General features: G+C 40.3%; 1 protein-coding gene across 2 annotated transcripts in view; it reads right to left on the bottom strand.

Annotated features, from left to right (window-relative positions):
* The window catches only part of col27a1b (collagen, type XXVII, alpha 1b), a 42,672-nt gene that overhangs the window by 6,579 nt on the left and 12,079 nt on the right, over positions 1–24,014 (bottom strand). The window contains exons 5-41 of one of the 2 annotated variants that reach the window (XM_029829742.1): positions 23,914–23,967; positions 22,791–22,844; positions 22,657–22,710; positions 18,336–18,380; positions 16,727–16,780; positions 16,021–16,065; positions 15,324–15,377; positions 14,175–14,219; positions 12,708–12,761; positions 11,974–12,018; positions 11,743–11,796; positions 11,552–11,596; positions 11,277–11,369; positions 11,053–11,106; positions 10,883–10,936; positions 10,703–10,756; positions 10,570–10,623; positions 10,071–10,115; positions 9,023–9,076; positions 8,764–8,808; positions 8,613–8,666; positions 8,102–8,155; positions 7,903–7,956; positions 7,563–7,616; positions 5,999–6,052; positions 5,640–5,684; positions 5,104–5,148; positions 4,908–4,961; positions 4,186–4,239; positions 4,046–4,099; positions 3,559–3,612; positions 3,392–3,445; positions 1,416–1,523; positions 1,277–1,330; positions 988–1,095; positions 856–909; positions 466–519 (exon numbers count right to left, since the gene is read on the bottom strand). In XM_029829742.1, coding sequence (XP_029685602.1) covers positions 466–519; positions 856–909; positions 988–1,095; positions 1,277–1,330; positions 1,416–1,523; positions 3,392–3,445; positions 3,559–3,612; positions 4,046–4,099; positions 4,186–4,239; positions 4,908–4,961; positions 5,104–5,148; positions 5,640–5,684; positions 5,999–6,052; positions 7,563–7,616; positions 7,903–7,956; positions 8,102–8,155; positions 8,613–8,666; positions 8,764–8,808; positions 9,023–9,076; positions 10,071–10,115; positions 10,570–10,623; positions 10,703–10,756; positions 10,883–10,936; positions 11,053–11,106; positions 11,277–11,369; positions 11,552–11,596; positions 11,743–11,796; positions 11,974–12,018; positions 12,708–12,761; positions 14,175–14,219; positions 15,324–15,377; positions 16,021–16,065; positions 16,727–16,780; positions 18,336–18,380; positions 22,657–22,710; positions 22,791–22,844; positions 23,914–23,967 — 2,064 coding nt within the window. The remainder of the gene's footprint in view (positions 1–465; positions 520–855; positions 910–987; positions 1,096–1,276; positions 1,331–1,415; positions 1,524–3,391; positions 3,446–3,558; positions 3,613–4,045; positions 4,100–4,185; positions 4,240–4,907; positions 4,962–5,103; positions 5,149–5,639; positions 5,685–5,998; positions 6,053–7,562; positions 7,617–7,902; positions 7,957–8,101; positions 8,156–8,612; positions 8,667–8,763; positions 8,809–9,022; positions 9,077–10,070; positions 10,116–10,569; positions 10,624–10,702; positions 10,757–10,882; positions 10,937–11,052; positions 11,107–11,276; positions 11,370–11,551; positions 11,597–11,742; positions 11,797–11,973; positions 12,019–12,707; positions 12,762–14,174; positions 14,220–15,323; positions 15,378–16,020; positions 16,066–16,726; positions 16,781–18,335; positions 18,381–22,656; positions 22,711–22,790; positions 22,845–23,913; positions 23,968–24,014) is intronic. The other variant, XM_029829743.1, reaches the window with a different exon arrangement.

Here is a 24,014-nt window from a genome sequence, read left to right as displayed (position 1 = left end):
CACATCCAGATGGATCCTGCCTTGGGACTAAAATAAAGCAAATGAGCTCCAGACTAAACTATTGCTCGCTCTGTTCTCTTTTGTGCTGCTCATGTCACAATGAGTATAAATTACAGCACTAATTTCCCCAAATTCATAACCAGAGGAATCCAGGTGTTTGGCTAATCATATACATTTGACAGCGCAAATTAACTGGCGTCCCCAGTTTATATCACTGATAAGATTGTGGATGACTGTAGATGTGCTGCACAGATGACAGCAGGCAGGAGACGCAGTAATTAGGGACACAGCTAAAGTTTTTCCTTGTATAAAAACAAAAATGGACACTGCATTCTCAGACAATGAGCCTCTTGACAGTTTCTGGTTGTTAAAGTAATGTGACCGTTACAGCCCTTTCAGAGCTCATTAGACACAATCAAATGCACAGACGGTGATTAGAAACACCAATTAAGCATGGGACTATACCTTTTCGCCTTTTGGCCCTGGAGGTCCTTGGGGGCCCTGTGGTCCCATGTGACCCTGTGACAAGAAAAGAAATTATGTGGCTCATTTCACAAGTCCCTGCCTTCACTTTAATTAACTGCATGAGATATTACATTCATAATGTTGACAATGTTAAATGAAGTAGAAGCAGAGGGAGATAAAACTTCTGCAAACTCAGGAGGGAAACTGTATGTACTCATTTTAAGTCTCACCACCATAGAAAAGTCCTATATAATATGTTTGGATGTCGATAATTGTACTGTGTTCCCAATGGTGCAACACTTTTAGCTTCCTGCTTGTTTTATACAACAAAAAGAGAAAGTTCAAAACTATATGAGATGGATGAGGTGCTGCAACCAAGAAAGTTCTAACCTGATAACCTGATATGCCTGGATCTCCTTGCTGGCCCATTCTACCTGGAGTACCCTAGAAAAAAAGGCACACTTAACTTACATCGTATCTGTCTGTGAGAGAACGCAACCCCACAATGTTTGGATATATTACCACTGGTCCGATGGTCCCTCTGGTCCCTTTTTTCCCGATAAACCCCACCTCTCCCTGCTCTCCAACTGGCCCGGTTTCCCCCAGGTCACCCTGTTGACCTTTGCTACCCTGGAGAACAGCCAAAAATGTGCAGGACTGATCACAGACTTATAGTTTGGCAAAGCAAAACTGATATTGGTGGTCTTTTTGGTGAGCAGTGTCCTGCATGCGAAGCTCCATCCTGTTTACTTTTAACCTACTAAGAAACCAAACTCCCATGGACGACTTTAGAGAAATAGAAATGACTGACCTTTGGCCCTGGTATTCCTCTTTCACCAATTCTGCCAGGCATGCCCTCGCGACCCTAATAAAAGAAAATCGAAACCAGCTTTAAAGCTGTCTTATTGCTGGACTGAATGAAATCTGGAGTTACCAGCTGGGGCACTCACCCTTACACCTGTTAGTCCGGGAGGCCCTAAGGGTCCTTCATTTCCTTTTAGACCAATTTCACCAACATCTCCGTTGGCGCCATCTGGACCAGTGTCTCCCTTTTCACCCTGAAAGAAAGTCACAAAAGAAAAGAAAACGTAGGCACCCTTGATAAATGACTCGATATATAAATGCAAGGCTGTCTCTTTAGTTGTAACTAATAATATACCAATCCAGAACATGTAGATTAGCCTCTTGGCTGGCCCAGGATTAAGGTTTCTACAGCGACGGCTTTGAGATGTAAACTGAGTTTTGGCTGGAATTCCAAAACATTTTGAGATGAAAAGTCAGAGTAGCTTGATGATCCTCAGACATGGTGATGGCTGAAAGTAGGTCAGGACTCAGCTGCACATTTGCTGCTGCATCATCACAAGAGTTGGGGATTTGAATTCTCTTTCTTTTATGGCGAGCGATGGTTGGGCGGCCAAACTCTCACATCAGGCGAGCACATGTATCGAGGGAATGAAACAAAAGCAAAAAGAAAAAAGGCCAGCGCTGCGTCCGAGGGGGAATTTTGAATTTTCTTTGCAGTTATCGGGCATTTAGTAGAAACAGGCTTGCTTCAGAGAGAGGCATCCATTATTACACTCTGATAAAAACTTTATTTTTACTTCTTGAACCTCATAATCCATTTTTGTTGTTGCCGTGGTGTTTTTCTTTAAATATTAATATTTGATGTAGCTTATTGTGGCACGGCTTAGTGAAATGCATGGCAACGCAACACAGTGGAGGATGAGCATTAAAACCCGGCGGAGACAGTTATTCCTCTGTTTAATGGTTTGTAAAGTTTGTGCCTTATAAACCACTTTTCAGGTCAATGTCAGCTCACCAGCAGTGAGGAACGAGGAAATATGCAGTGCCAACTAATTTTTTTTTTCATATCTGATTCTGATTTACAGGAAATTAAAAGATAAAAATGAAACAGAGGTGATTTTGTGAGTGTTTAAGGTTTCTAAGATTAGTTCGAAAAACAACTCGGCTTCTCTTATTTTGTGAAACAGACAGAAAGTTGATTTCAGGGGGCACAGGTTTATGCTAAATAACATGGATCCTTTTGTAATAACATCAAATGATGAGTTAAATGGTTATTTTACTACTAAACACCATAAATTAAAAATGTCACATCAACATTCAATGGTGATTTAATCTATAAATCCTATTTATTGGATACATATTGAAATAAGTGAAGCAGCCCTGCACTATAGACATTTAATAATCACTCCATAAGGCTCTAACAGTGGAAAATAGGAATGAGGCATTCCCTTTTTCTACAACATATTGTAATAAGGTAGTCAAAAATAGATTTATCATTTTCTGAAGGTCTATTGGAATCTATCTTGACAAATTAGTTTATGTCAATGAATCATACACAATACAGTGATTTTTATTTCTGTAACAGTTGAGTTGCAAATTCCCGTTGGACTGTCACTTATCAGTCACATCGAGGCCAAAAACAATCAAAGTGGTTTACTAAAACATCCTGTACTGGACAAAGATGAACATGCTCTCGGGCCGACTTTGGTCTAATCCTCAGTGTTCTCTGCGATCACATTGTGACTTTTTCGAAGCCAAAACTTACTCGTCAGCTTCCAGCAGGTTGGCTCCGTTTACTCAGCAGCCTTTTTTTTTCTTGGTTTTCAGTCTTTTTCAGTAATAAAATTTGCCAAACACAACAGCTCCAAAAATAGTATCACTATCTGTTTTCCACTAAGTTTGAACAGAGTGCACAAAGGCCAGTGACTTACACAGGAGGCTCCAACTGTTCACACGACAATACGCTGTTTGCTGGGTCAACAGCACGACACTTAGGACAGAATTAATATGTTTAACCCCAAAATTTTGAATCCTTTTTTTCGTCTATTATGCATACAGGTGAAATTATTGAAGCTTAGTAAATCAAACTTCAAGTGACAGCATGTCTGGCGTTTCAACTTGCCTTGGCTCCATCGGGTCCATTTGGTCCAGCCTCCCCTTCCATGCCTGGCTCACCCTGATTGACAGATCGCAAAAAAACATGCATGAGCCAAACACATGACTGCTGCAGTCCAAAAATTTCTAAAACAATGTCATTATTTGTATGTTTACGATATTTGGGACACTCACTCTCTGGCCAATCAGACCAGTCTCACCCACATTGCCAGGCAGACCCAGGGTACCCTGCCAGGAGAGGACACGTGACAGTGAAGGTACCAGTGATAGAAGAGCCCCCAGGTTGTTTTAAACGGCATCTCCACACCCTCCACTTTGAATGAACATTGAATTTAGTGTGTGAATTCATCTTTATTATTTTATGCTACCTTTCCGAGCTTTTCATTACTCTCTGTAAACATTATTGTCGTAACATTATGAGTTGACAAGAGTTTGGAATTTAAGTTCCGATATTTGGATATTCAAATTGTGCTGTGAGCTGTGACCATATCTCTAGACGTATTTCGGATGCATGGGGGCCATAGCCTACCCTTGACCTCGCCTAGACTGACCAGTGATGGGGTCACTGGCCACTGAGACACATGGGGAGATGCATTCAAAACAGGCCAAACATTGACAGAGCAGACTTTATGCTATAGTAAGAGTCTAATGTCATCCTTACCCTCATTCCAGGTTCACCAGGCAGTCCTCTTTCTCCAGCTTTTCCTGGGAGTCCCTATCAAAAACATTCACAGCCTTTATTATTCATTTCTAACATTAAAGTCAGTTGAAGTTCTTACACCAGCCATGCATCAAACTCACACTCAGTCCCATCTCCCCCAGTGGTCCGATTGTCCCCGCTGGGCCTGCCGGTCCCTGTGGAGAGGCGCAGAAGTCCATAAAAAGGTTAAAAGTTCTCACCAGCCTTTGACAAATACTTTAGGAAGTAACAGTAAAGGAGAAAGAAGTTTCAAAGTGTGGATTTGTGTCAAAAAGTTAATCTGAAGTCCTAAGGGCCTTCAAAACACTGAGCCAACACTTTTGCAAGTGATGGACACAGGCCTGTTTTTAGCGAGATGCAGGCAGATTACCAATGACTGCCTCCTCAGGAAGAGCATGGTATAAATCAATTTGTCTCAGACTTACTACTTTTTACTCGTGTCTGTGAGAAATGGGCAGAAAGAGAGAAATGGGATTAGGTCTTTTTGAAAAAAATATGGATTTTGGCGATGGAATGTGAAAAGAATGTCAAAATGGAAATCCAGATTTTCCTCAAAGAGAAAAGGCCACATGGAGTTCATTTGGAATACTGAACCAAAAAAGCAACCCGACTTATTTTGCCAGAAATTTAAACCTTTGTAGACTATAATTTTAATGATTCACAGGATTGTATAAAATACTGCATGTTTAGATCAGTCAATAAAAAGTTAACCAGCACATGCAGATGATACATTTGGGAGTTTACTCACTTCTGTATATTTGCATTGTATACCTTGACTCAACTATAAAAAAAACTGTGCAGGTGAGTAACAAGTAAAACTTACTGGCTCTCCCGCAACTCCTTTGGCTCCTCGTGGTCCAGAAGGTCCTGGAACTCCCTAAAAAAAAAAGACCTTTTTAAAATAAATATATAACATTACAGTATTTAAACATTTACATGACACTCTCGTCACTCCCATCCTGAACTATTGCAGCTCTAATAATTAAGACTGATCTAAGCTGTTAGCCCTAATCACTTACTGGAAATCCTTGTGGCCCAGGTTCCCCCAGCTCTCCAAGCTTTCCCTGCAGGAGATTGAGAAAACATAAAAGAATTCAGTTTTTTTAACCCCAAGCTAAACTAAGACTAGAACAGCTGAATTCAGCCAATTTTTTAGTGCGTTTTATGTTGTTATATACGTTAAAAACCGAGATATTAGGTCAGGTTACTCATCAATAATAACATTGTAATATTTCACAAGCGCAACACATAAAAATGAGACTGTTCCATATTCCAATCAACTCAATTAATCTTTATTAATATAGCATTTGTTCCAATCAAAATTGTCTCTAGGCACTTAACAGAAACCCAGGCCCTGACCCCCAGCAAGCAACAGTGGCAATTATGTTAAACTGGCAGTGACTGTCAATTTAATGCTTTTTGTAAGTAGCTGCATTTGCAAGAATCATTTTGTGGACTTATTCTTATGTCCTTCATTATACTTCTGTTTACAGAATATCCCAGAGATGACTAGACGACTCTAAATACGTATATTTCATAACCTATTTTTTCTTACCATAGCACCAAGGAGACCGAGTTTTCCCGGTGGACCCTCGGGCCCCTGTAAAAAATAAATATCCGGCTGCATTAATTCAGCTTTAATAAACCCACAAAGTTTGAAAATGTTCCTGACTCCAAAGCAACACCAGCTTATCTTTGCATACTTTTTTTCCCTGTATTTTTATCTATGTATATTTTTATTTAGACAATAATCTCACACACGTTGATAAGTCTGGTAAGAACGAGCCAAGTATACCACTGACAGAAAAATATCTTATCTCGTCGTTATCACGGTAACAGTTTCTTCTTCTCCTTGCGGCAGAATGTAAATACCTGATAAAATATCCATTCTGAAGTCTCTACCTGTGTCCTTACCTTGACGCCAGACGACCCTTTGTCCCCCACGGGGCCATCCGGACCTGCTGGCCCCTACACAAAGAGTTAACACTGATGAATTACTCTGAAGGAAATGACCATTAACAGACCTGCAGCCTGTGTTATCTGAGTCCATGTATTAGGGCACTTAATCTTCATTGTAGTCTTTACTATTAAGTGTAGCCTATAGGAGGCAGGTCTTTTTGGTTTTTATTTCTCTCTGTGGTTCAGCCTCCAAACCGTAGAAGCACAAAGGATACTGAATGTCAAATCTGCCCATAGCTGGCAATCAAAGATAAAACTGGTCCCAACTACACAACGAGGTAGAAAATGGTTTAAAAATGCTGTGGCCGACTCTCGGCTATTTATTTAACACAGAAGCCCATTTTTTTCCCTATTTTTAAGAAAAAATTGTGACTCTATTTAAAGGTAATACAGAACAAAATATCAAACAGTGAAAGGAAACATGTGGTCTTTGAACTGAACTCCAAAGATTACAATAATACTTGTGTTTTGCAGTTATTTTTGGCTTTCAAGAATGTGGTCAGTTCCTTCTTAAGTTAAAAAAGGACATTAAAACATTTAGTCAATTGATTCTTGAGACTGCATTACGAAATATGAGGTGTTAGTTCTCTTCAATACAGCGTCAAACTCAAGTGCACCGATTTTGCACTCAACTTTGTAAAAAAGACAGCAAGTCACTCCTGAGCAACCACATTTACTGACAGAGGACATGAGGCTCTAGTAATGCAGACAATGGACCTCCAAAACCGAATCCATTTGCCTTCAGGTTAAAGCAGATGTGCAGAGACAAAAGAAAACCTTTTGCTGTTTGGGTGTCACACTCAAAATGGATGGGTGCCAGGCTGGGTTTGCCCTTATTTCCTCCAAAATCAAAGCATTCCACATTCCCACGCCTGGCTGAACAATTAGCTTGGACTTACATGTTAACCATGTTTACTCCATCTCTCCCTTGAAAAATCATTTTTTAGAAATGTTCAGTATCATTTTGGGTTGCCACATTGGTTGACTGGGAATTGCTTTTAATAGTTTAACTGGTGTTTAATCACACTGGCCTTAATTCGATAATCCAAACCTTGATTTGATTTTTAAGATGTCAACAGTTCAATTAAATATTTCTTTTATGACTGCTGTGAAGCCAAGTGGGCTGTGCAACACCAATTCATGGTGGAAAAAAGGCTTTAATTATAACACTGTTTCATGTGAGTTCAATTACCGGTAGTCATTCCAGTCCAGTCATCCTGCTGAGTAACAACCAAGGGCTATTTTCTAAATTTAGTAAAAACAGGGTTTTTACCAAGCAGGGTTCAAGCAGTACCTGTGTTTCCTCTTCTCATTCTAGCAAAAATGTCCTTTTTCTGTTTAAAATTTAAAAAGTAAACTATAACAGAATGAAGTCACTCGAACTTCCATCTGTCTTCTGTGCTATGAAAATGACCAGACGTGGGAATATGTTAAAACACACATGTTCACACGTCTGTAAGGCTTATGGACACAAGGAAAATGTGTGGTAATCTCTTCTTCCATGAAGAGATTCACTCACCCTAAAGCCTTTGGGTCCCCTGATTCCAATGGATCCGCACAGACCAGGAGGCCCCTGAAGGTGTGAAAACATTTCTTTAGTTTATTTCATTGATGAGTGCTTGATGAGGGTGTGCTGCTATATTGTTAGATTGTGTCTGTTAGATGTGCTTGTGCAACATTTGCATTCCAGCAAATATTTGCTTTTTATGTTTTTTTTTGTTTGTTTTTTAATCTAAGACCATGATGCAATTACTAGTGGGCAGCATTCCAATCCCATTTCTTCTCCAAATAGGAGATAAAATGACTCAGAAAATACAGTGTATTCTTGATTCAAATTGATCCAGTGATATTATACGTACTGGAATGCCTTGATGTCCAGGTACCCCAGTCTCACCAGGCAGCCCAAGATGACCCTGGTGGAGACGACATGCTCTAAATCTCATCTTAAAATTCTATGAAATAATTTGCTATCAGAGGCACAAATAATGTGAATCTCATAACACTGTATTAAACAAACACTTCCTGGTACAAGAGACAGGGTCCAGACTTACTCCTTACCATCGGCCCTTTTTCTCCAGGCAGCCCAGGAGCGCCAGTTTTCCCCCGATCCCCCTGGAGAAATAGTCACAACTGAAAACGATTCTAAAAAGTTTTGGGGTTTTTTTTTGCATTTTTTGTTGCGCTTCAGGCAGTTTTGTACATCCTTTTAATCTGTTTTTTTTCTGGTAATATATTTTCACATAAAACAGCACAGTTTTAATAAGATTTCCATCACTTCTTCACATCTCCAGAAGATAAAAAAAAAAAGCTGCTCATATTCTCAAGCAAAGCGTGCTGGGATAAATAATTTACAGAGTAATTAGGCTGACAAAATTACACATTTGCTTATTTAAGACAACAGCACCAGCTTTGATAAATGACTGCAATAACAAATCTAAATTACAAATCAAATTGTACTTTGTGCAGCATCTCTTCTCTAAGACGAACAGTTTAAATAATCAAAAAGGCTTAACAGAACAGCAGCTAATTCTGATTCTTGCAAAATATGACAAATTGAAAACATTCTAACCTTTTCTCCAGTGATGCCCATCGGTCCAGCAGGTCCAACAAAACCAGGTAATCCCTGAGGACAAAAAGAAGAAAAGAAAATGTCGCCTTTTGTTGTTGGTTGCACAATTATGGATAACAGACACGGAACAGAAGAAGAAAAAAGTCTTTACCCTCTCACCAAGCTTCCCGACCTCACCACTTATCCCGGGCTCGCCCTACAGCAAAGCAGAAAATTAACATATCACAAGCTTATTCATGCACTTAGTTTTTAACCAAAATCAGTTAAGGCCTGTTTCCCTATGGTGAAGGAGAATTAGCATCTAATTTACACACAGAGAAGAGACATTATCATAAAAAAAAGGTGCGGGGAAAGTGTTCACTTAAGGATAACACTGTTCCAGTTGTCCAGGCTTGCTAATTTGGGCTGACCTTGAGTCCGTCCAGGCCCGTCAGTCCAGGGAATCCCTGCCTCCCAGGCCTGCCCTGAACAAAAAAGAATAGATGACACAAAGATGTGTGTTAGGATACCGCAGAAACAAATGGTGTATCGCCGCCAAAAGTCAGTCTGTGAGTCTGCTGTCCCCCACGAGGAAGAAATAAAAAAAAAACAGCAACTAATGCCAAAAACACACAACGCCGATTTAAGAAACTTAATGATCTATGAAACAAAGAGCCGCCTGCCGCATCAAAGGTTTCACAATACCCACAAAAGTCAGCGGGGTCATTTGTGTTTGTTGTCACTTGTGAGTTACACTTCTGGGAGATGGTCGAAAGACTCTGAATCTTCGCTGCAAAAGTCTGTTCTATTGTTTACCTTGGAATGACTCCAAACAAACAACAGAACAGTTATTGTCAACTTCTATAAATACTGAAAAGCAGTTCAAAGCCACCCTATTCGTCTCGTTTGAAGTCTATCCTGCAGGACTGCCTAATGCTCTGCGTGTATGTTGGGATGCAGAAGATTGAGAGTTCTATAAAAAGTGAAGGTATGTGAGCATTGAGGGATCTCAGTTACTTTGTGTGCACATTTGAGCATGACATACTGATATAATGCATCACTGTATGTAAAATAACGTTTTCTTATTCTCAGCACCATCATCCTGAAGTAATGGAACAGTACATTTAAATTTGAAATTGAGGGCAGCTCTTTTTGTTCTGAAAGTATGAAACACTTTGTGAATCCTTTCTGTGAGAAGTGCAATATAAATAAATTTAAATTATTACTATTATTAGTAGCAGGAGTGGTAAAAATGTCAAGCATGTGAACAGAATGCTAGGTTTTGCTTCTTTAAAACAAACTGGGAAATTAATCAGCCAACTATACTGGTCATAAATGGCAATTATTCATAAATTAAAAGTTCCCAACAACAATATAAGTGGTTTATCTTGATATCTTGTCTGTGTAGTCTTAATTAATGTTATTTCTTATTGTTTTTTCTTTATTTTTTAAACTAGATTCCAATCAGCATGCACTCACCTCAAGGCCAGCAGGTCCGGGTGGGCCGGTAGGACCCTCGTCACCCTGAGAGGAATGAAATCAAAATTACATGACTGAATGTTTAATCTTTTAGGTTTATATAAAATATCACACATCAACACATCAAACCAATGCTTTTCTGTCAGCTGCTGAAAAATGTGTGGCAAACTTATATGTATGCACAGATGAGCTACAGTTTCCAAATTCAACTTTAACTACGCTGCTACGTGTTTAAAATGCACAGTTTAGAGTGTGTTTCAGGAAAACAAATATTTTCTGCTGCCATCTGGTTGTCCAGCAAAGGTGAGGAGAATGCTGCTATTCAGTGGTCTATAATGGCAGATTAAACCAGATTTAGGGATGTTTAGGTCGCGTACCAGATGTAGGGATCAAAATTCTTGTTTGCTTCACAGAAAAGTTATGGCAATTCAGGACTGTCAAGAAATGACACATGATCTTCCTGAAAAGCAATTTAAAAAATAATTATTTAAAAGCTCACTTGAACTCCAGACATCCCTCTTAGACCTGGAAAGCCTCTTGTTCCTTCTTTTCCCTGTGGATAAAGCACAAAGTAATTGAGCTTATATTCAGACTTAATTCCAGTATACTAACCTAGATATACCTCTACTAACCTTGGGTCCTTCTGGGCCATTTTTTCCAGGAGGGCCCATGTTGCCTGGAAAACCCTTCAAAGAAAGTTAGAGAATAAAGATTTATCACTGATTACAACATAATTTCATACTTATACAAGAATGTAATTTTAGAAACGTTAGAAGATATAAAACATAAACAATGAATAAATTAGTCCCTACCTCTGGGCCAGGAGGACCGGGCAAACCAACAGGACCTTTTTCACCAGGTTTGCCCTGATAAACAGAAAAAAGGAACTCAACATAGCAGGTCACCAGAATTATCTAATTCAATCACAAAAGACCTCCTCAAACGAGGCACTTAGTAATACTGATTGCTGTGGAGAACTTACCTCTGGTCCAGAATTTCCACGAGGTCCTGGCAACCCAGGTGAGCCAACAGCACCCTGCAACATCAAACAATTCAAGTCATCTTTACAGGATGTAAAGAAATAACATCTCCAAGCGATCACCTGTACGAGCGTGCTAGTGAGATACAGAAGCCATTTTAAGGTCTTAATACTTTGGGTTCTTATTTGAAGACACACAAAACAAACAGTACATCAAACCACCCAACTGAATTATTCATGAATGTCCTGGAGTCCCACCAGTTTACCTTGTCCCCCTGAAATCCAAGCTCTCCCGGCTCTCCTGTTAAACCAACATCACCCTATAAAAACATGAAAAAAAAGGTTCAACAACATGCAGTGTGGAGCAGCCAGGTAGCACAAGTCATTTAACGTAGCTGTGTTCTCCACCATTTTATTCAGAGATGCAATTTTCTGATTTGTTACATCGAGCACGCTCTGAAGTAGAAATGTAGCATCCTGAGAAAAGGTATATGCAGATCACCTTATCACCTGTCAGTCCTGGCTCCCCTGGGTTTCCAGCTACGCCCTACAATATAATAAAATAAAAACCGATTATTGAAGTTTTGGCACGTCCATATTTTCATGGAATTAATATCCTCCTGCATCTGGAACGATTGCATTCAAGCTTGTAGCTAAACTGAAGACCTAAAAAGATACATTTTAGTTAATCACCTTGATTCCTGGTAATCCTGGTAAGCCCATGTGGCTAACAGGGCCCATGTCTCCCTGCAAAAACAGCATATACAAAAGGATTACATCATTTCCAGAAACATATTCCAACAAACTACATTGTGGGCACAGCAATTAAATGCCTCAACCAAAAATGGCACTCTTATTCAATTTAAAAAAAACAGACGTTTGTACAAGCAGTTTAACGTGCGATGTGTGAGATGGAGCACTCACAATCACTCCAGGTACTCCAAATGGGCCGGGAGCTCCAAGTTCACCCTAAGAGGAGAGAGAAAATCCACTCAAGAAAAGACACTGCCCATTCTGACAAGTGCTAAAGGAAGATGCACATCAAAACACAGCAGTTTGCTATTTTGATTACAAGTGTTTGGCCTCAGTGATCAGTTATGGTGGATACTTGGAAGTCAACACACATAGATGTTTATTTTGCAGCCTCCTGCTGAGCCTACATTGTCACCGAGATACACGTCCAATGTAAAATCGGATAGCACAGAGCTCAGTGTGGACTTCCTGTCCCTTCCTCTGTTTCTCCATGAATGAAGGCAGACAAATTTATCCAAATGGAATGTCCCATCTTGGCTCTGGCAGCATAGGAAATGAGGCCTGGAGGCGGTTCTCAGAGGTCAGCCATTCTTATCTTATACTGATCCCATTTGAGGGACAGTAAGTGAACATGCCGATGTTGTAGTCATATCAGTATGGTTGGTGGCTACAGAAGATGATTCTGGATCACCAAAGTTAGTTCTGAGCACGAACTGGAGTATTTTTGCAGTAAAGCAACAAACAAGCTTAAAGTCAGAACAGTCTAAATGTCTATTTGTGTTTTTATGATGAATATTCTGCCCTGAGGCTGAAATGGCCAAATCTCGATTTGCTGTAATGAGTCGGGGTCTAAATTTACTGCACCACTGGAACAAATATCTATTATTCTACATCATTTCACTTACTGGGTTTCCATCAGGGCCGGGGGGTCCCATCTCTCCAAAGTCACCCGGAAACCCCTGAGCACACAGTGAAACCGTGTGAGCGGAGGGAAAGTAGGTTTGTTTAAAATGGCCTATTTTTAATGTTAATTGGCAAAATGTGACATTACCGTCCACCCCCCCACCATTAACCTCTTTGGTGAAGACAACAAATCTGATCAAATGCTCTCCCAGCATTTTATGCCTGGGAGACCAGCAAGAAATTCCATGGTCAAGTGTTTCCCAGCAACAAAGTGGCTGAGAACTCTCAGCAAACCATGAACAGCAACCCCCCAGGACGAGCCTAAATGGCTGAGTAAAGCGGCGCGCTCCAGGAACTGCTGAGTAGGGCTTTTTTTGTGCTTGGTGCTCGTACTTTTGTTATTATAGGGGTGAGACGGACACAAAGCCACACGCCAGATGCATGTTTGTCAGTTTGCCAAGGTCAACATGACGCTGACATCACAGCTCAGCATTTACCTATAGAGGAACCATCAACAGGGCGGCAAAGGGGGGGACTCGTTTTCTGACACTGGACAGTGAAAAACTGTAATTGCAATAAGTCACTGGAAACTCTTTGTTAGTTAATTTGCTGTTACTGTGTACACAGTGTAAACAAACTGCAACTTTCCATCTGTAGGGAAAACAAAGAGTACAGCTGACCTGTTTAATCAGCACATACTGTCAGAATTTGCATTTTTGTGGTCCAGCCTGTTACAAGCGTATGAATCACAGCCATCACCGTGAGATCCAAGATGACACCTCCTGCTCTTGTATGTTTTTCCAGACTTGCTTTAGTGCTGACTCAGGGCAGGGGAAAAAATCAAATTGCAGAAAGCGACTGGTCTCCCTTTTTACCACAGAAAAAGATGAATGTTTTTTCTCTTATGTGAGGATGCATGTTCTGCTCCTGGCACATATCAGGTACCACAAAATAGACCCAGGAAACAACCTCAGACTCACACAAATGGTTCTGGGCAGTTTCAGAAGTTTCCATGTAATCTTGCAGAGGTGGTAGATTTACAGTGCTCTGAGGCGCCAGTGGCTAAAAGACTTGCTTGAGCTGCAGCTCCAAGCTCTCATAGCCAAACCCACAACTGACATCGACATTATCACATCAGTACAATGATAAACAAGCCCACTGTCTTATATACAAAGTTCCATAATCAACCTCAGCCATTGATTCTCACATTTTATGACTTCATCACAGCACATTCATCATGCTGGATTTATGGAGGAAGAAGGCATGTCCTGGGGGTTTGCTTAAGAAAGGCCAATACTGCCAGATTTTAAAAATACAGACGGGTTAGGACCGTGAACACAGCTTTACTGGTAGACATATTTCTCTTCGTGCCTTTGCTTTAGCCAATAGACCAGGACTGAACACCTTCACTGTCATATAATTTCATTAAAAATATTAAAATTATGAAGTATGTTGAGAGAAAACTTTACCGGCCTACCCATCTCGCCCTTCTTCCCATGACCACCTGGAATTCCCTGAAAAAGAAATATAGCATTAAGGAGGTAAAAGAAAACATTCTGATGACACCTGCATTCTTTTCTGTCCCCAGTGATGGTATATTTGGCAGGAAGTAATTACTATTGTCCTCTCAATCTTTTAAAAAGGATAACACATACACAATTAAGCCTTAAAATGGTTAAATGGCTCAAAATAAGACACCTGCTGATAAAAATTTACATGTGAGCAGACCTACTACACAGACCTTGGTGAGAATTACCAGTAAACTGCTGTAATTTATTAAATCTGCTGTAGAGTGGCTACATGGGACAAGCTTCAGTAATATCTCAGCAGATACAGCTGAAACTGCTTTAATGAAGTAGTGCAGTAGACAGTCCAACTGAGTATAAAATATGGTCCTTAAATGTGAGGTATGGTGATGAGCTACCAACATGCTAACATTTAAGCTAATTTTCTAGTGCTAAAATAAGTGACAGTTTTGAGGGAAATAAGAGTGTCATTGAGAGTAACACCAATTATGACATCTGCCCTCTAGTGAATTCTATTGGTATTACTCTCCTCTGGCCATAATCACTAATTTAGCAATCGAAATATCGACATCTTAATCCGATATACCTCCAAATTCCTGTACAGGGCTTTGTCTATGATTGCAAAACAGTGGTTAGGATAAGTGACATTTTGAAGTATCCAGTTCAACTATTACAACTGTTTCTTGGTATAAGATTACAAACTAAGGAACATGCAAAGACAAAAATATATCCTTTCCCACAGCTAACCTGTGAAGCACTGGACCAAATTATCTGGAAATACCATTACTTACTAGAACAAAAGGTGCCATTTTTTGGATGCACTGCGTATAAGGTTCATTGGAACTTGAGCCCAGAGTGGGTTAAACAATTTTAAATCCATCTCCTTCCCTTAATCATATCATGACAGCATAGACGTTTGGGATATTAGCTGTCTTTGCCTCTGGCATGATCTAATATAACATAAGAGAATATGTTCTAGTTTGGGCTTAAACTACTGCTGTGATGTAGTGTGCTGTCGGAGCTTCAGGAAAGAAATACATTTCTATTTCATCATTCCATAATGCATTTGCTCCCACAGCCACAAATACTCACTCTCTCACCATCAGGACCTGGATAGCCAAAAAGCCCAGGAAAACCAATGTGACCCTAGTGAGAACAGACGGGTCAAAGACACATGAAAAGAACAACAAATGCACGATGAGGCTGATGGATGAAGTACCAACACTACAAACACATTTACTGAAAATCAATTAAGCTAAGATGCTTTTAAATAACTGAAGTAATGGAATGGAGTGGTTCTGAAGAGGCATGCCTTGAGGAAAGTGTATATGCCCATGGACTGCATGGTGCTGGCTTCCACGATGTAGTCCAAGGGCACATACTCTCACATCAGGGATCTCTGAAGGTCAGGTCAAACCTGCTCAATGGGAGACGCAGTGAAAAAAAGAGCAACCAAACTTGTAATGAATATGGCTCCTAATGTGAGGCAAACATCTGAATGTGTTGTGCAGCAGCCATTTATGTATCTGACTACTATTAACTGGAACTGCAGGCAGCATCGGTGCTTTAAATTTATTAACACAAGCTGTCATTATTATTATGGAGTGTAGAAGTCTGGTCAAGTGGGACTAAGTAGGTCATTGTTTTCACAGGCATTTCATAACTTGTCTTCCACAGCAAAAGGTCAAATGCAAGACAATAAGGAGGGAAGTTGAGGTTTTCTCCTCTACAGCTTTTTAATGGAAGTTGTGAGAATGCAAATGAAATACAAGATAAATGTCTTTCTTACCCTGATGCCTTTGGGTCCCATTTTTCCTACAGGACCAGGTAAACCCTACATACAAAAGGTGGGAAAAAACACTGGGTCAAAAATAATGGCAACATTATCAAATAAAAAAAAGTTTTTTCTGTGTTTGACTTTATTAGACATTCCTGCAGCACAGTTGCACATTCTTGAAGCTGTTGGCACTGGTTGGCATTTGCAGCGTTAATGCTTAAGCAATAATCACATTAATTTTACAGAGATGCTGCCTGCAAATCCATCAGGAGAGATTATTTTCCCCTCAGCTAAGGAGAACTCCCCACAGCATCATGCGTCTCCGTGGCTTTACAGTCAGTCACAGCCGGCAGATGGTAGGGGGAGCTAAAAGCTAATCCATCATCATCAGTAAACGTGTAGGGATCAGAGTTCACTCTGAAAGGCACTGAGACCATCACTTTTTTGAATTTGAGTAAACAAACTTTATATTAATTACATATAAGACCCAATGCTGCTCTCCTTCAACTTGAGTTGAACAGCATTCCCATAAGTAGAGGGAGAAATGACACATGCAGCATGGATGGACACTCAGATCCTCTGGGAAGCCTCTACATTACTCACACTTCTCTTTCTAAGTATGTGTGGGTGTGTGCGCGCGTGTGTGTGTTTGTGTGTGTGTCCGTGTCCGTGTCCGTGTCCCTGCTCAACCAGCACTGCAATACTGGATTTACTGCACCTGCCTGCCAGGATAGCCTTTGGCCCCGGAGCTGCCATCATCACCCCGTTTACCCTTTAGAGAAGGAGAGAACTTATTAGAGTAAAAGAGGAATAAATCGGGGGGGGGGGCAAAGAGATTGACTACAGTAATAACAAGCAAAGACAGATAAGAAAAGCTAAAAAACACACACATTTTATTTATGGAGTAATAAACAAGTGTATTGGTAGGAACAAGAATGTAAATGTTTAGTCGAGTCCGAGCAGCGCGGGTAAAGAGGCACCACTGCAGATGTTGCTACTCTTCACCAAACCTTCCGCTGATCAACATCTGGAGGCAGTATCATGTAATAAACACTTTTTCAACTTTTTTAACACGAACAGTTTATGAAACAATATGCGTGCAGTAAATCTTTTAAATATGACAGTGCTTTCTTCCAAACTCTGTTGTCTGTTACACACATTTTTCATCAAGTCCAAGCCTTGTATTTATTTCATAATGAATCAAAGAAATGATCCAAACGTTTTTCTAAAAATTATTAATCGTGCCATGAAGTCTAACTTTATTTAAATGGCAACATTTTGCAAATAAGTTTTCTTTAATTGAACTTAAATCAAACATTCCCAACAGCATTTACTGACAACTGAGAAAAAGGAGGAAATCATAATGTCAATAAAATGAAATAAAGCTACAAGAATCTAAGTGAAATTGCTAAACTGAAAAACACAGAATATGCAGCTGCTGAATGTGTCTTTGCATAAATAACAGTGAAAAAATGATTCCATCAGCTACAATGATGTATAGACAATTAGTAACATAAATGCATCATTGGAAAATGTGATAAGAAAACCCCCAAAACAGCTTTATATTGCACAATATGACACCAAAAAGATGTGATGTCAGTTATCTTGACAACGATCACACTGATTAAAATAACAAAATAACAGGCCAGAGCCTGCAATAAAAGGCCCATTGATTCCTGTAAATAATACTGTACAAGAGGAGGATGCAGGAAGGATCTGTGTTGTGACACAGCGCATTCCTCTCAAAGATAGTACACAGGATTTTGGCTCAAGAAGAACTGAGAGGAGGAGGAGCACGAAGAGGAGGAGGAGGAGGAGGATAGGGAGGAAGGGGAGGGGGAATGAACTGGGGCTGTCCAAACTATTTAGCCCACTTGTCTCCCAGCCAAATATTCTCCTCCATTCCCGCCAAGATTCCAGAACAGCTCATGTCTAATGTCTTGTATCTCTGCAAATCCTACAACACCCCCTTTCACATGCAGATAAGTCTATGGTAATGTTTTCTCTGCTTTTACACACTCCTTGTTCTTTTGACTAGAATGAAAATACATGCTGGGGTTTTAAGAACCACAAGGTATTGACTTGAATGCTATCTGAAGAGTAAACATGAAGTCATCAGGCCAATAACATGCAGTGGAGAAACCATGTTCTCATTAACTGACACTCTTAAAGGTCAGAAAAACCATAAAGAGGACATTATCACTGCGGCACTCGAAATATCGATGCGTTCAGTGCCTCAGAAGGTGAGGAACACTGATGCATGATTTAAAAGTGATGACACCAATAAACTCTACATGTAGTACATGGAATGGCTGCAAAATACTCACCGGTTCACCTGGAAAGCCGGAAAACCCCCGGTGACCTTTCTGTCCCTGTGAATAGAAAAGCATTGCTCGGATAAGTGCACACATGACAGAAAAGGAGCCTGTCCAAGATCATGCACAGTGGAGAAGAACTGTTGATTAAGTCAACAGTTGAATTCTAATCTCAGCGTACCGAATAACATACCACCAGCGTACCACAACTAGTTATGTTAATGTGACAGCCTTCAGGAAAATAACACAAGATTTTATCAATAAAAGCCCTGCGGTGCAAAGAAACACGGAAATTTATGCACATTTTAAAAGCTCAGTCACTTAGCTGAATGACAAAACAACTCAGCCAGTCAGCATCAATTTAACCCGAACTGCAATTAGATGGGAACAAGCGAAACACAATGAGGTAATTAAAGATCGCCTTAATGCTCTGCGGTCCCAAATGAGCTCATCAGCCTTGAAGAAACTGTATATACCTTTTCACAATCAAGGTCTACAGTACGGCAGACAGTTTTGAGAGGCAGACACGCTGAATCCTTTCAAGCGTGAAGCCATTTGCCACCAACTGTGCTGGCAGACACAAGGAAAAACACAAGTATGCATCAGCGTAAACAAACAAGCCAGCAAGAGACTCATGAGCCCTCTCAAGCCTGCAGCCGGAGTGCATGAAATCTTTCTCACACCCTGTGACATACTGGTATAGATTTAGAGAAAGGAAAGTCACCTGTATTGAGCATATATTTTCTGTTAGCTTCTGTTAGCTGATTAAAAGCATGCTGCAGGATTTTACCAAAGATTAATGGGACTTTTATACCTTTACTAGAGGTCTAAAAACCAATGCTCATGCCCATTCATTTGTACAGGACCCACCCTGTGGTAACGTCCGCAAATGTGTAAAAAAGAAGCATTTAAATAACATAATTTGCTGACTATAAGTAACAGTTTGGTCTGATTGTAGCAACAGATAACATAAACAGCCATGTGTCGCTGGACAAAACGGCAATTTAATGAGACAGGTGTGCTTAGTTTAACTAATAAATAAATGAAAATTGCAAAAAGGATTTGATCTGGAGTTAAAATGAGGGTGTCTATTGGTTTTAAATGAGGCTGTAAAATAAAATGATGCCTGCAGGTGGACGTCCAATGTAGATAAACAGGTGAACATCGGTGCTGTGCAGCCCAGAAAGGCAGATTAATGACGTGCCACTGAAGCTTTTTTAGAAAACACATCACAAATGTCAGGAAGATTCATGCCTCTTATGCATCATGATTTAGAAGTTGATCGCTGCAAGTGCAGGGCATTGCACATGCACATTCGGAGACATGAAAAACCTGGCTTGTTCTTAGTCATTTTCTGTTAAATCAGGAAGACCTGGATTAGTAGAGTGACCTCAAGCCTTTATGGGAACTTCATTTAAGTGATTCTATTGAGCATTAGTCAGTCTCAGTGTAGCTGGAAAAGCGTGATGGGACTTTTGAGGGTTGATCACATTCTCCTGCTGGAGCCAAATGCTCCAATGCAGGAGAATGTGTCTGGCTCTTCCAGCGAGGATTGTAGAGCTGAATACTGTAAAAGCATGGACAGCGAGTCTGGCACTGAAGCGCCTCTTTAGTAAGTGTGCGTGTGTGTGTGTGTGTGTGTGTGTGTGTGTGTGTGTGTGTGTGTGTGTGTGTGTGTGTGTGTGCAAATGCATCATGTGACAAAAAGATGGCTGTGGAACACATTCTTGATTTGTTCTCCCTCCTTTTGAAGAACAAACAGTTTTAATTAGCATAACTCACACCAGATCAACTAACAGACAGTGTGACCACACAAAAACTGTGTCACCATTGCTGACATTGAGTGACTGAAAAACGAGGTTACGCTTTATGTTGCGCACACGAGCAGATGCCAGAGGCACAGCGGTCAGTACATGTTGATGTTCATACTTACTGCAATGTTTCACACATTCACACAAACATGTACCGGTATGTGCCTCTGCTTACGTCCCATTGCTGACAGTCTCATGCAGGCAGCCTCCCTGTATATATCTTCACTTATGTTCTACACTGACTGTATCTGGCAGTCAGACTAGGGCACAAGAACAAAAGTCAGCAAAAAAAAAGTTTCGTAACGCAGCAGCGAGTTTCATTTGTGGGAGATGATGGAATTTCAGAGTCATTTGAATACAATAGTGCCCTGTAAGGACTTTTTGGCTTCCTTTGCTTAAATATCTTTAAAAAGGAAAATAATTTAAAACAGCTGTTAGGGTTAGGGTTAGCTGTACATTGAGCTGTACAGTGGTCTTCAGAAAGCCCTCTCTATACTAGCTGCATAAAGAGTGCATTTCGATGGTTTACGTGGCCGTCAGCTGTTCCCCAAAGTCTGAGTTGGTTCAAATGCTGGCACACGGTTAAAAATAGGGACTAGAACTGTATCCCCCCCGATTATAGGGGGATTGTGGTCCTTTTCTATACCTATTTAAAAACAGAATATGCCACAATTATATATTTTTTCCATGAATTCCACAGATCAAACGGTGTAAAGGAATTCCATTTTGCTGATCTGGAATCCTCCTGACTTCTACTGACATTAGGAACCCTGAATGCAACAGCTGGTTTTACAGTCAGGGCTGTCCAGTTGTACAAAAGGATCTCCGCCAAGAAATTATTGCACTAGAATTGTGTCCCATGGGAGAACGTGTATGTGTGTGAGAGAGATAGAAATTGAGGGAAAAAAGTTTCTTAGAAATGGTTTCATCAACTGTGTAATGTTTTTTTTTTCCTCTGTGGAACAAACCTTACTTTTTATTACACCGCGGTGTAATTCTTACCCGGGAACGCAAATGGACAAATGTGATGATAAATGGCAGAGTATAATCAAAAAAAGACATGTCTGAGGATTTTTCCCACAAGCTGTTATGGCTTTGTTTATCTTAACAGATGTTGCAGCAACCTTCAGATGGTCAGGTAACGGGGCAGTGGTTCATATGCAAACCGCTCTTTGATTAAAAACATCTGCCTTCTGAGTTTATTCAAATAAACTTCTTTTAAATCCTTGTTGGGATGATAGACGAGTATCGATGTGAGTGAGTTTCCTGTGTATCCTCAAAGTTTCCCCTCACTGATAACTGCACAGCTGTTGTGGAAAAATCTGGGACGCCTGATGTTTATCGGAATCAGAAATCTCAACATACAGAGAGCAAACATTTAACCTCGGGGACCAATGGTGGGGATTACAGGAGCATTTAACATTCCTCAGAAGCAGAGTAAAGCCTGTTAACTGACACATTAAGAAAGATTTTCCTGACTATTATGTACATATGACCCTGTGTCCAAAGTATGCGGCAGATTTACGGTCATGTTACCCAAGTTGAGCTTCTCTAAATTCTTTTCCCACGTCAAAATTGAAACGGCAAATTTGGAGCCTAATGACAACTCTTGTAAAGCCTGTCAGTGCTGCTGAAAGGCTTGCAAATGTTCTTGTACTGCCAGGTGTGCACGTTAACCTCTGATATAATTCACTCTAAAGTGGTTCAGCCGGAGCGAAAAAGGCTTAGCGTTAAAGAGAGAGCTTCACGTGTAGTCGAAGCGAGCGTACTGGGTTTTATGAAACAATATCTAAAACACAGGCATGGCACATGATGAAATAGTTTTTTACACTAAAACGAAAGCAGCGTCTTATCACAAGACAGTATTGGGAGAAATCCACCAAGCTCTGGCCTAGTTGAAGTGTGTAATTACAGCACCGCTAGCGGGATAACAGATTTTGAGGAAAAGCCAAGTGTGAACTGTAACAGGCTATGAAAAAGAAACACTGCTAACCCTCAGCTGCATGGACAGAAGATAAATAACACAGACTAAAAATACTTGGCGGGGCCAGATAGTGAAAAAGAACTCTGCATAACTTGTCCTACTTTTCAGACAAACTGTTCTCTGGGGAGTCAATGACATAACATGTATTCAGGGGAAGCATGACAAACTGCTTCACTCAGTAAACTGCAGATCTTCCCAACTGCCTTCCTCATTTAAGAGGCCGGTGACGTAACAGCCCAGCTATTCCAAACTCTGATGTTTCAAGCTGCAGGAGAGCCACAACACAGATGTGCTGATGTCTTATACCTCCATTATGTGGGATGCCTCACAACGCTCAAACACCCATGTTTGACTGGACCGTGTAAACATGCAATTTCACACAGATTCTCCCCTCAAATGTGCATCCAAATGCACCAGAGGATGATAGTTTCCTGCACATTTTCATTGCCTTTCATACATTTACTTATTGTCGAACCTTGATTCTTTATTCTTACTGTAAAAGGAAGAAAATGTCTCATTACAGAAGGCGGTGTTCTACCTTTTGTCCAATATGGCCAGGTAGTCCCGCTGGACCCACAACACCAGGTTCTCCCTACAAAAATAAATAAAACTTGGATGAGTAAATAAAGTAATATAATAAATGCTGTTGCTAAACAAGTAGTTCTACAATACTTTCTGTCCTTTGGGGGCTTGTCCTGGGGACAGTCCAGGGTTTCCTTTTTGTCCCTAGGTGACAAGAAACATATGGAAATAGTAATCCACCATCAGCACAGCCTTCTAACAAGCACACGGAGGAGTCTGCTTCTTGTTTAAGAAAGAGAGTAATGAGTTCATACTAGTCTTCCTTTTGTATTTATACAAACATGCAGTCCATTTCTGCTTCCCTCCGACTTGGTTTACACCAAACAGGAGAGAGGTAACGGGGAGTGATCACATACATTTTTCTGCCTTTTCAGGCAGTGGGAATCAGGGCTTTCTGGGACAGCATCCAATCATGATGGCAAATCACCTTGCATCAATAAATAATAATGTCAGAGGTCCAAATCAATGTTTTCCTGTAGTTATCAGATATCTGCAGGGGTTTCGACACACACAGAAACCGTGGGTTTGTGCCACAGCTCCATCTGCTTTATATAAAATGATTTTGATGAACATAAACGGTTGAAAAAATAGAATAAAATCAAACTAATCTGTCCGTGCCCCCTCATCACAAGTTTTCTTTTTAATGATTTCCACAGCACAGACACTATGATGCAGCAATATTATCTAGAAGTTGTTTCATGTTAAAAAGTTTATTGCTTTTTCCAAAGGTTAAGATCCTCACAAATACCTGTTTTATACTTTCATTACGGTATTTTGTCAAGTGATCCTCTTCCAACTCACTAAAATTACGCCCAGATGAAGTGACATCTTCAGCAGAAAAAGCCATCTAGCCTACACATGTTTCAGTTTGTGCTTTTATTTATTTATTTTGAACCTTTTTAAAGGAAAACTCTCCAGGCCCAGCATCTGCTGTTTGTGTAGGTCAGACCAGGTTTGGTTAGCTTCTCAAGTCTTGTTTTTTTTCTTTATTTGAAGCAGGTAAAAAAAAATGTCTCATTGAGAGATCAGCATGGAGAATGCTGAAAGTGAACAAGTTTGAGTAGTTTACATATCTAAATATACATATCTAAAAATACAACAAATTTTTGAATAGTTTTTGTGTATTTGCTTTAATATGCCACCGCGCTGTATAAAAATAACAATCCATGAAACAAGTATTTGGCATAGAAACATAAAAACGTTAATGTCATACCTTCTTTCCAACTTGTCCAGATAAACCTGGGTTTCCGTGAGGACCGGGGAGACCCTGGAAACAGAAACACAAATCTCAGGAGGAGCTGCTGGGGTGGAGGA

The sequence above is a fragment of the Takifugu rubripes genome, chromosome 21 (assembly GCF_901000725.2).
Source record: "Takifugu rubripes chromosome 21, fTakRub1.2, whole genome shotgun sequence".
Classification (NCBI taxonomy): Eukaryota; Metazoa; Chordata; class Actinopteri; order Tetraodontiformes; family Tetraodontidae; genus Takifugu; species Takifugu rubripes.
The sequence above is the reverse complement of the archived record's forward strand: the minus strand, read 5'-3'. Positions and strand labels throughout refer to the sequence as shown.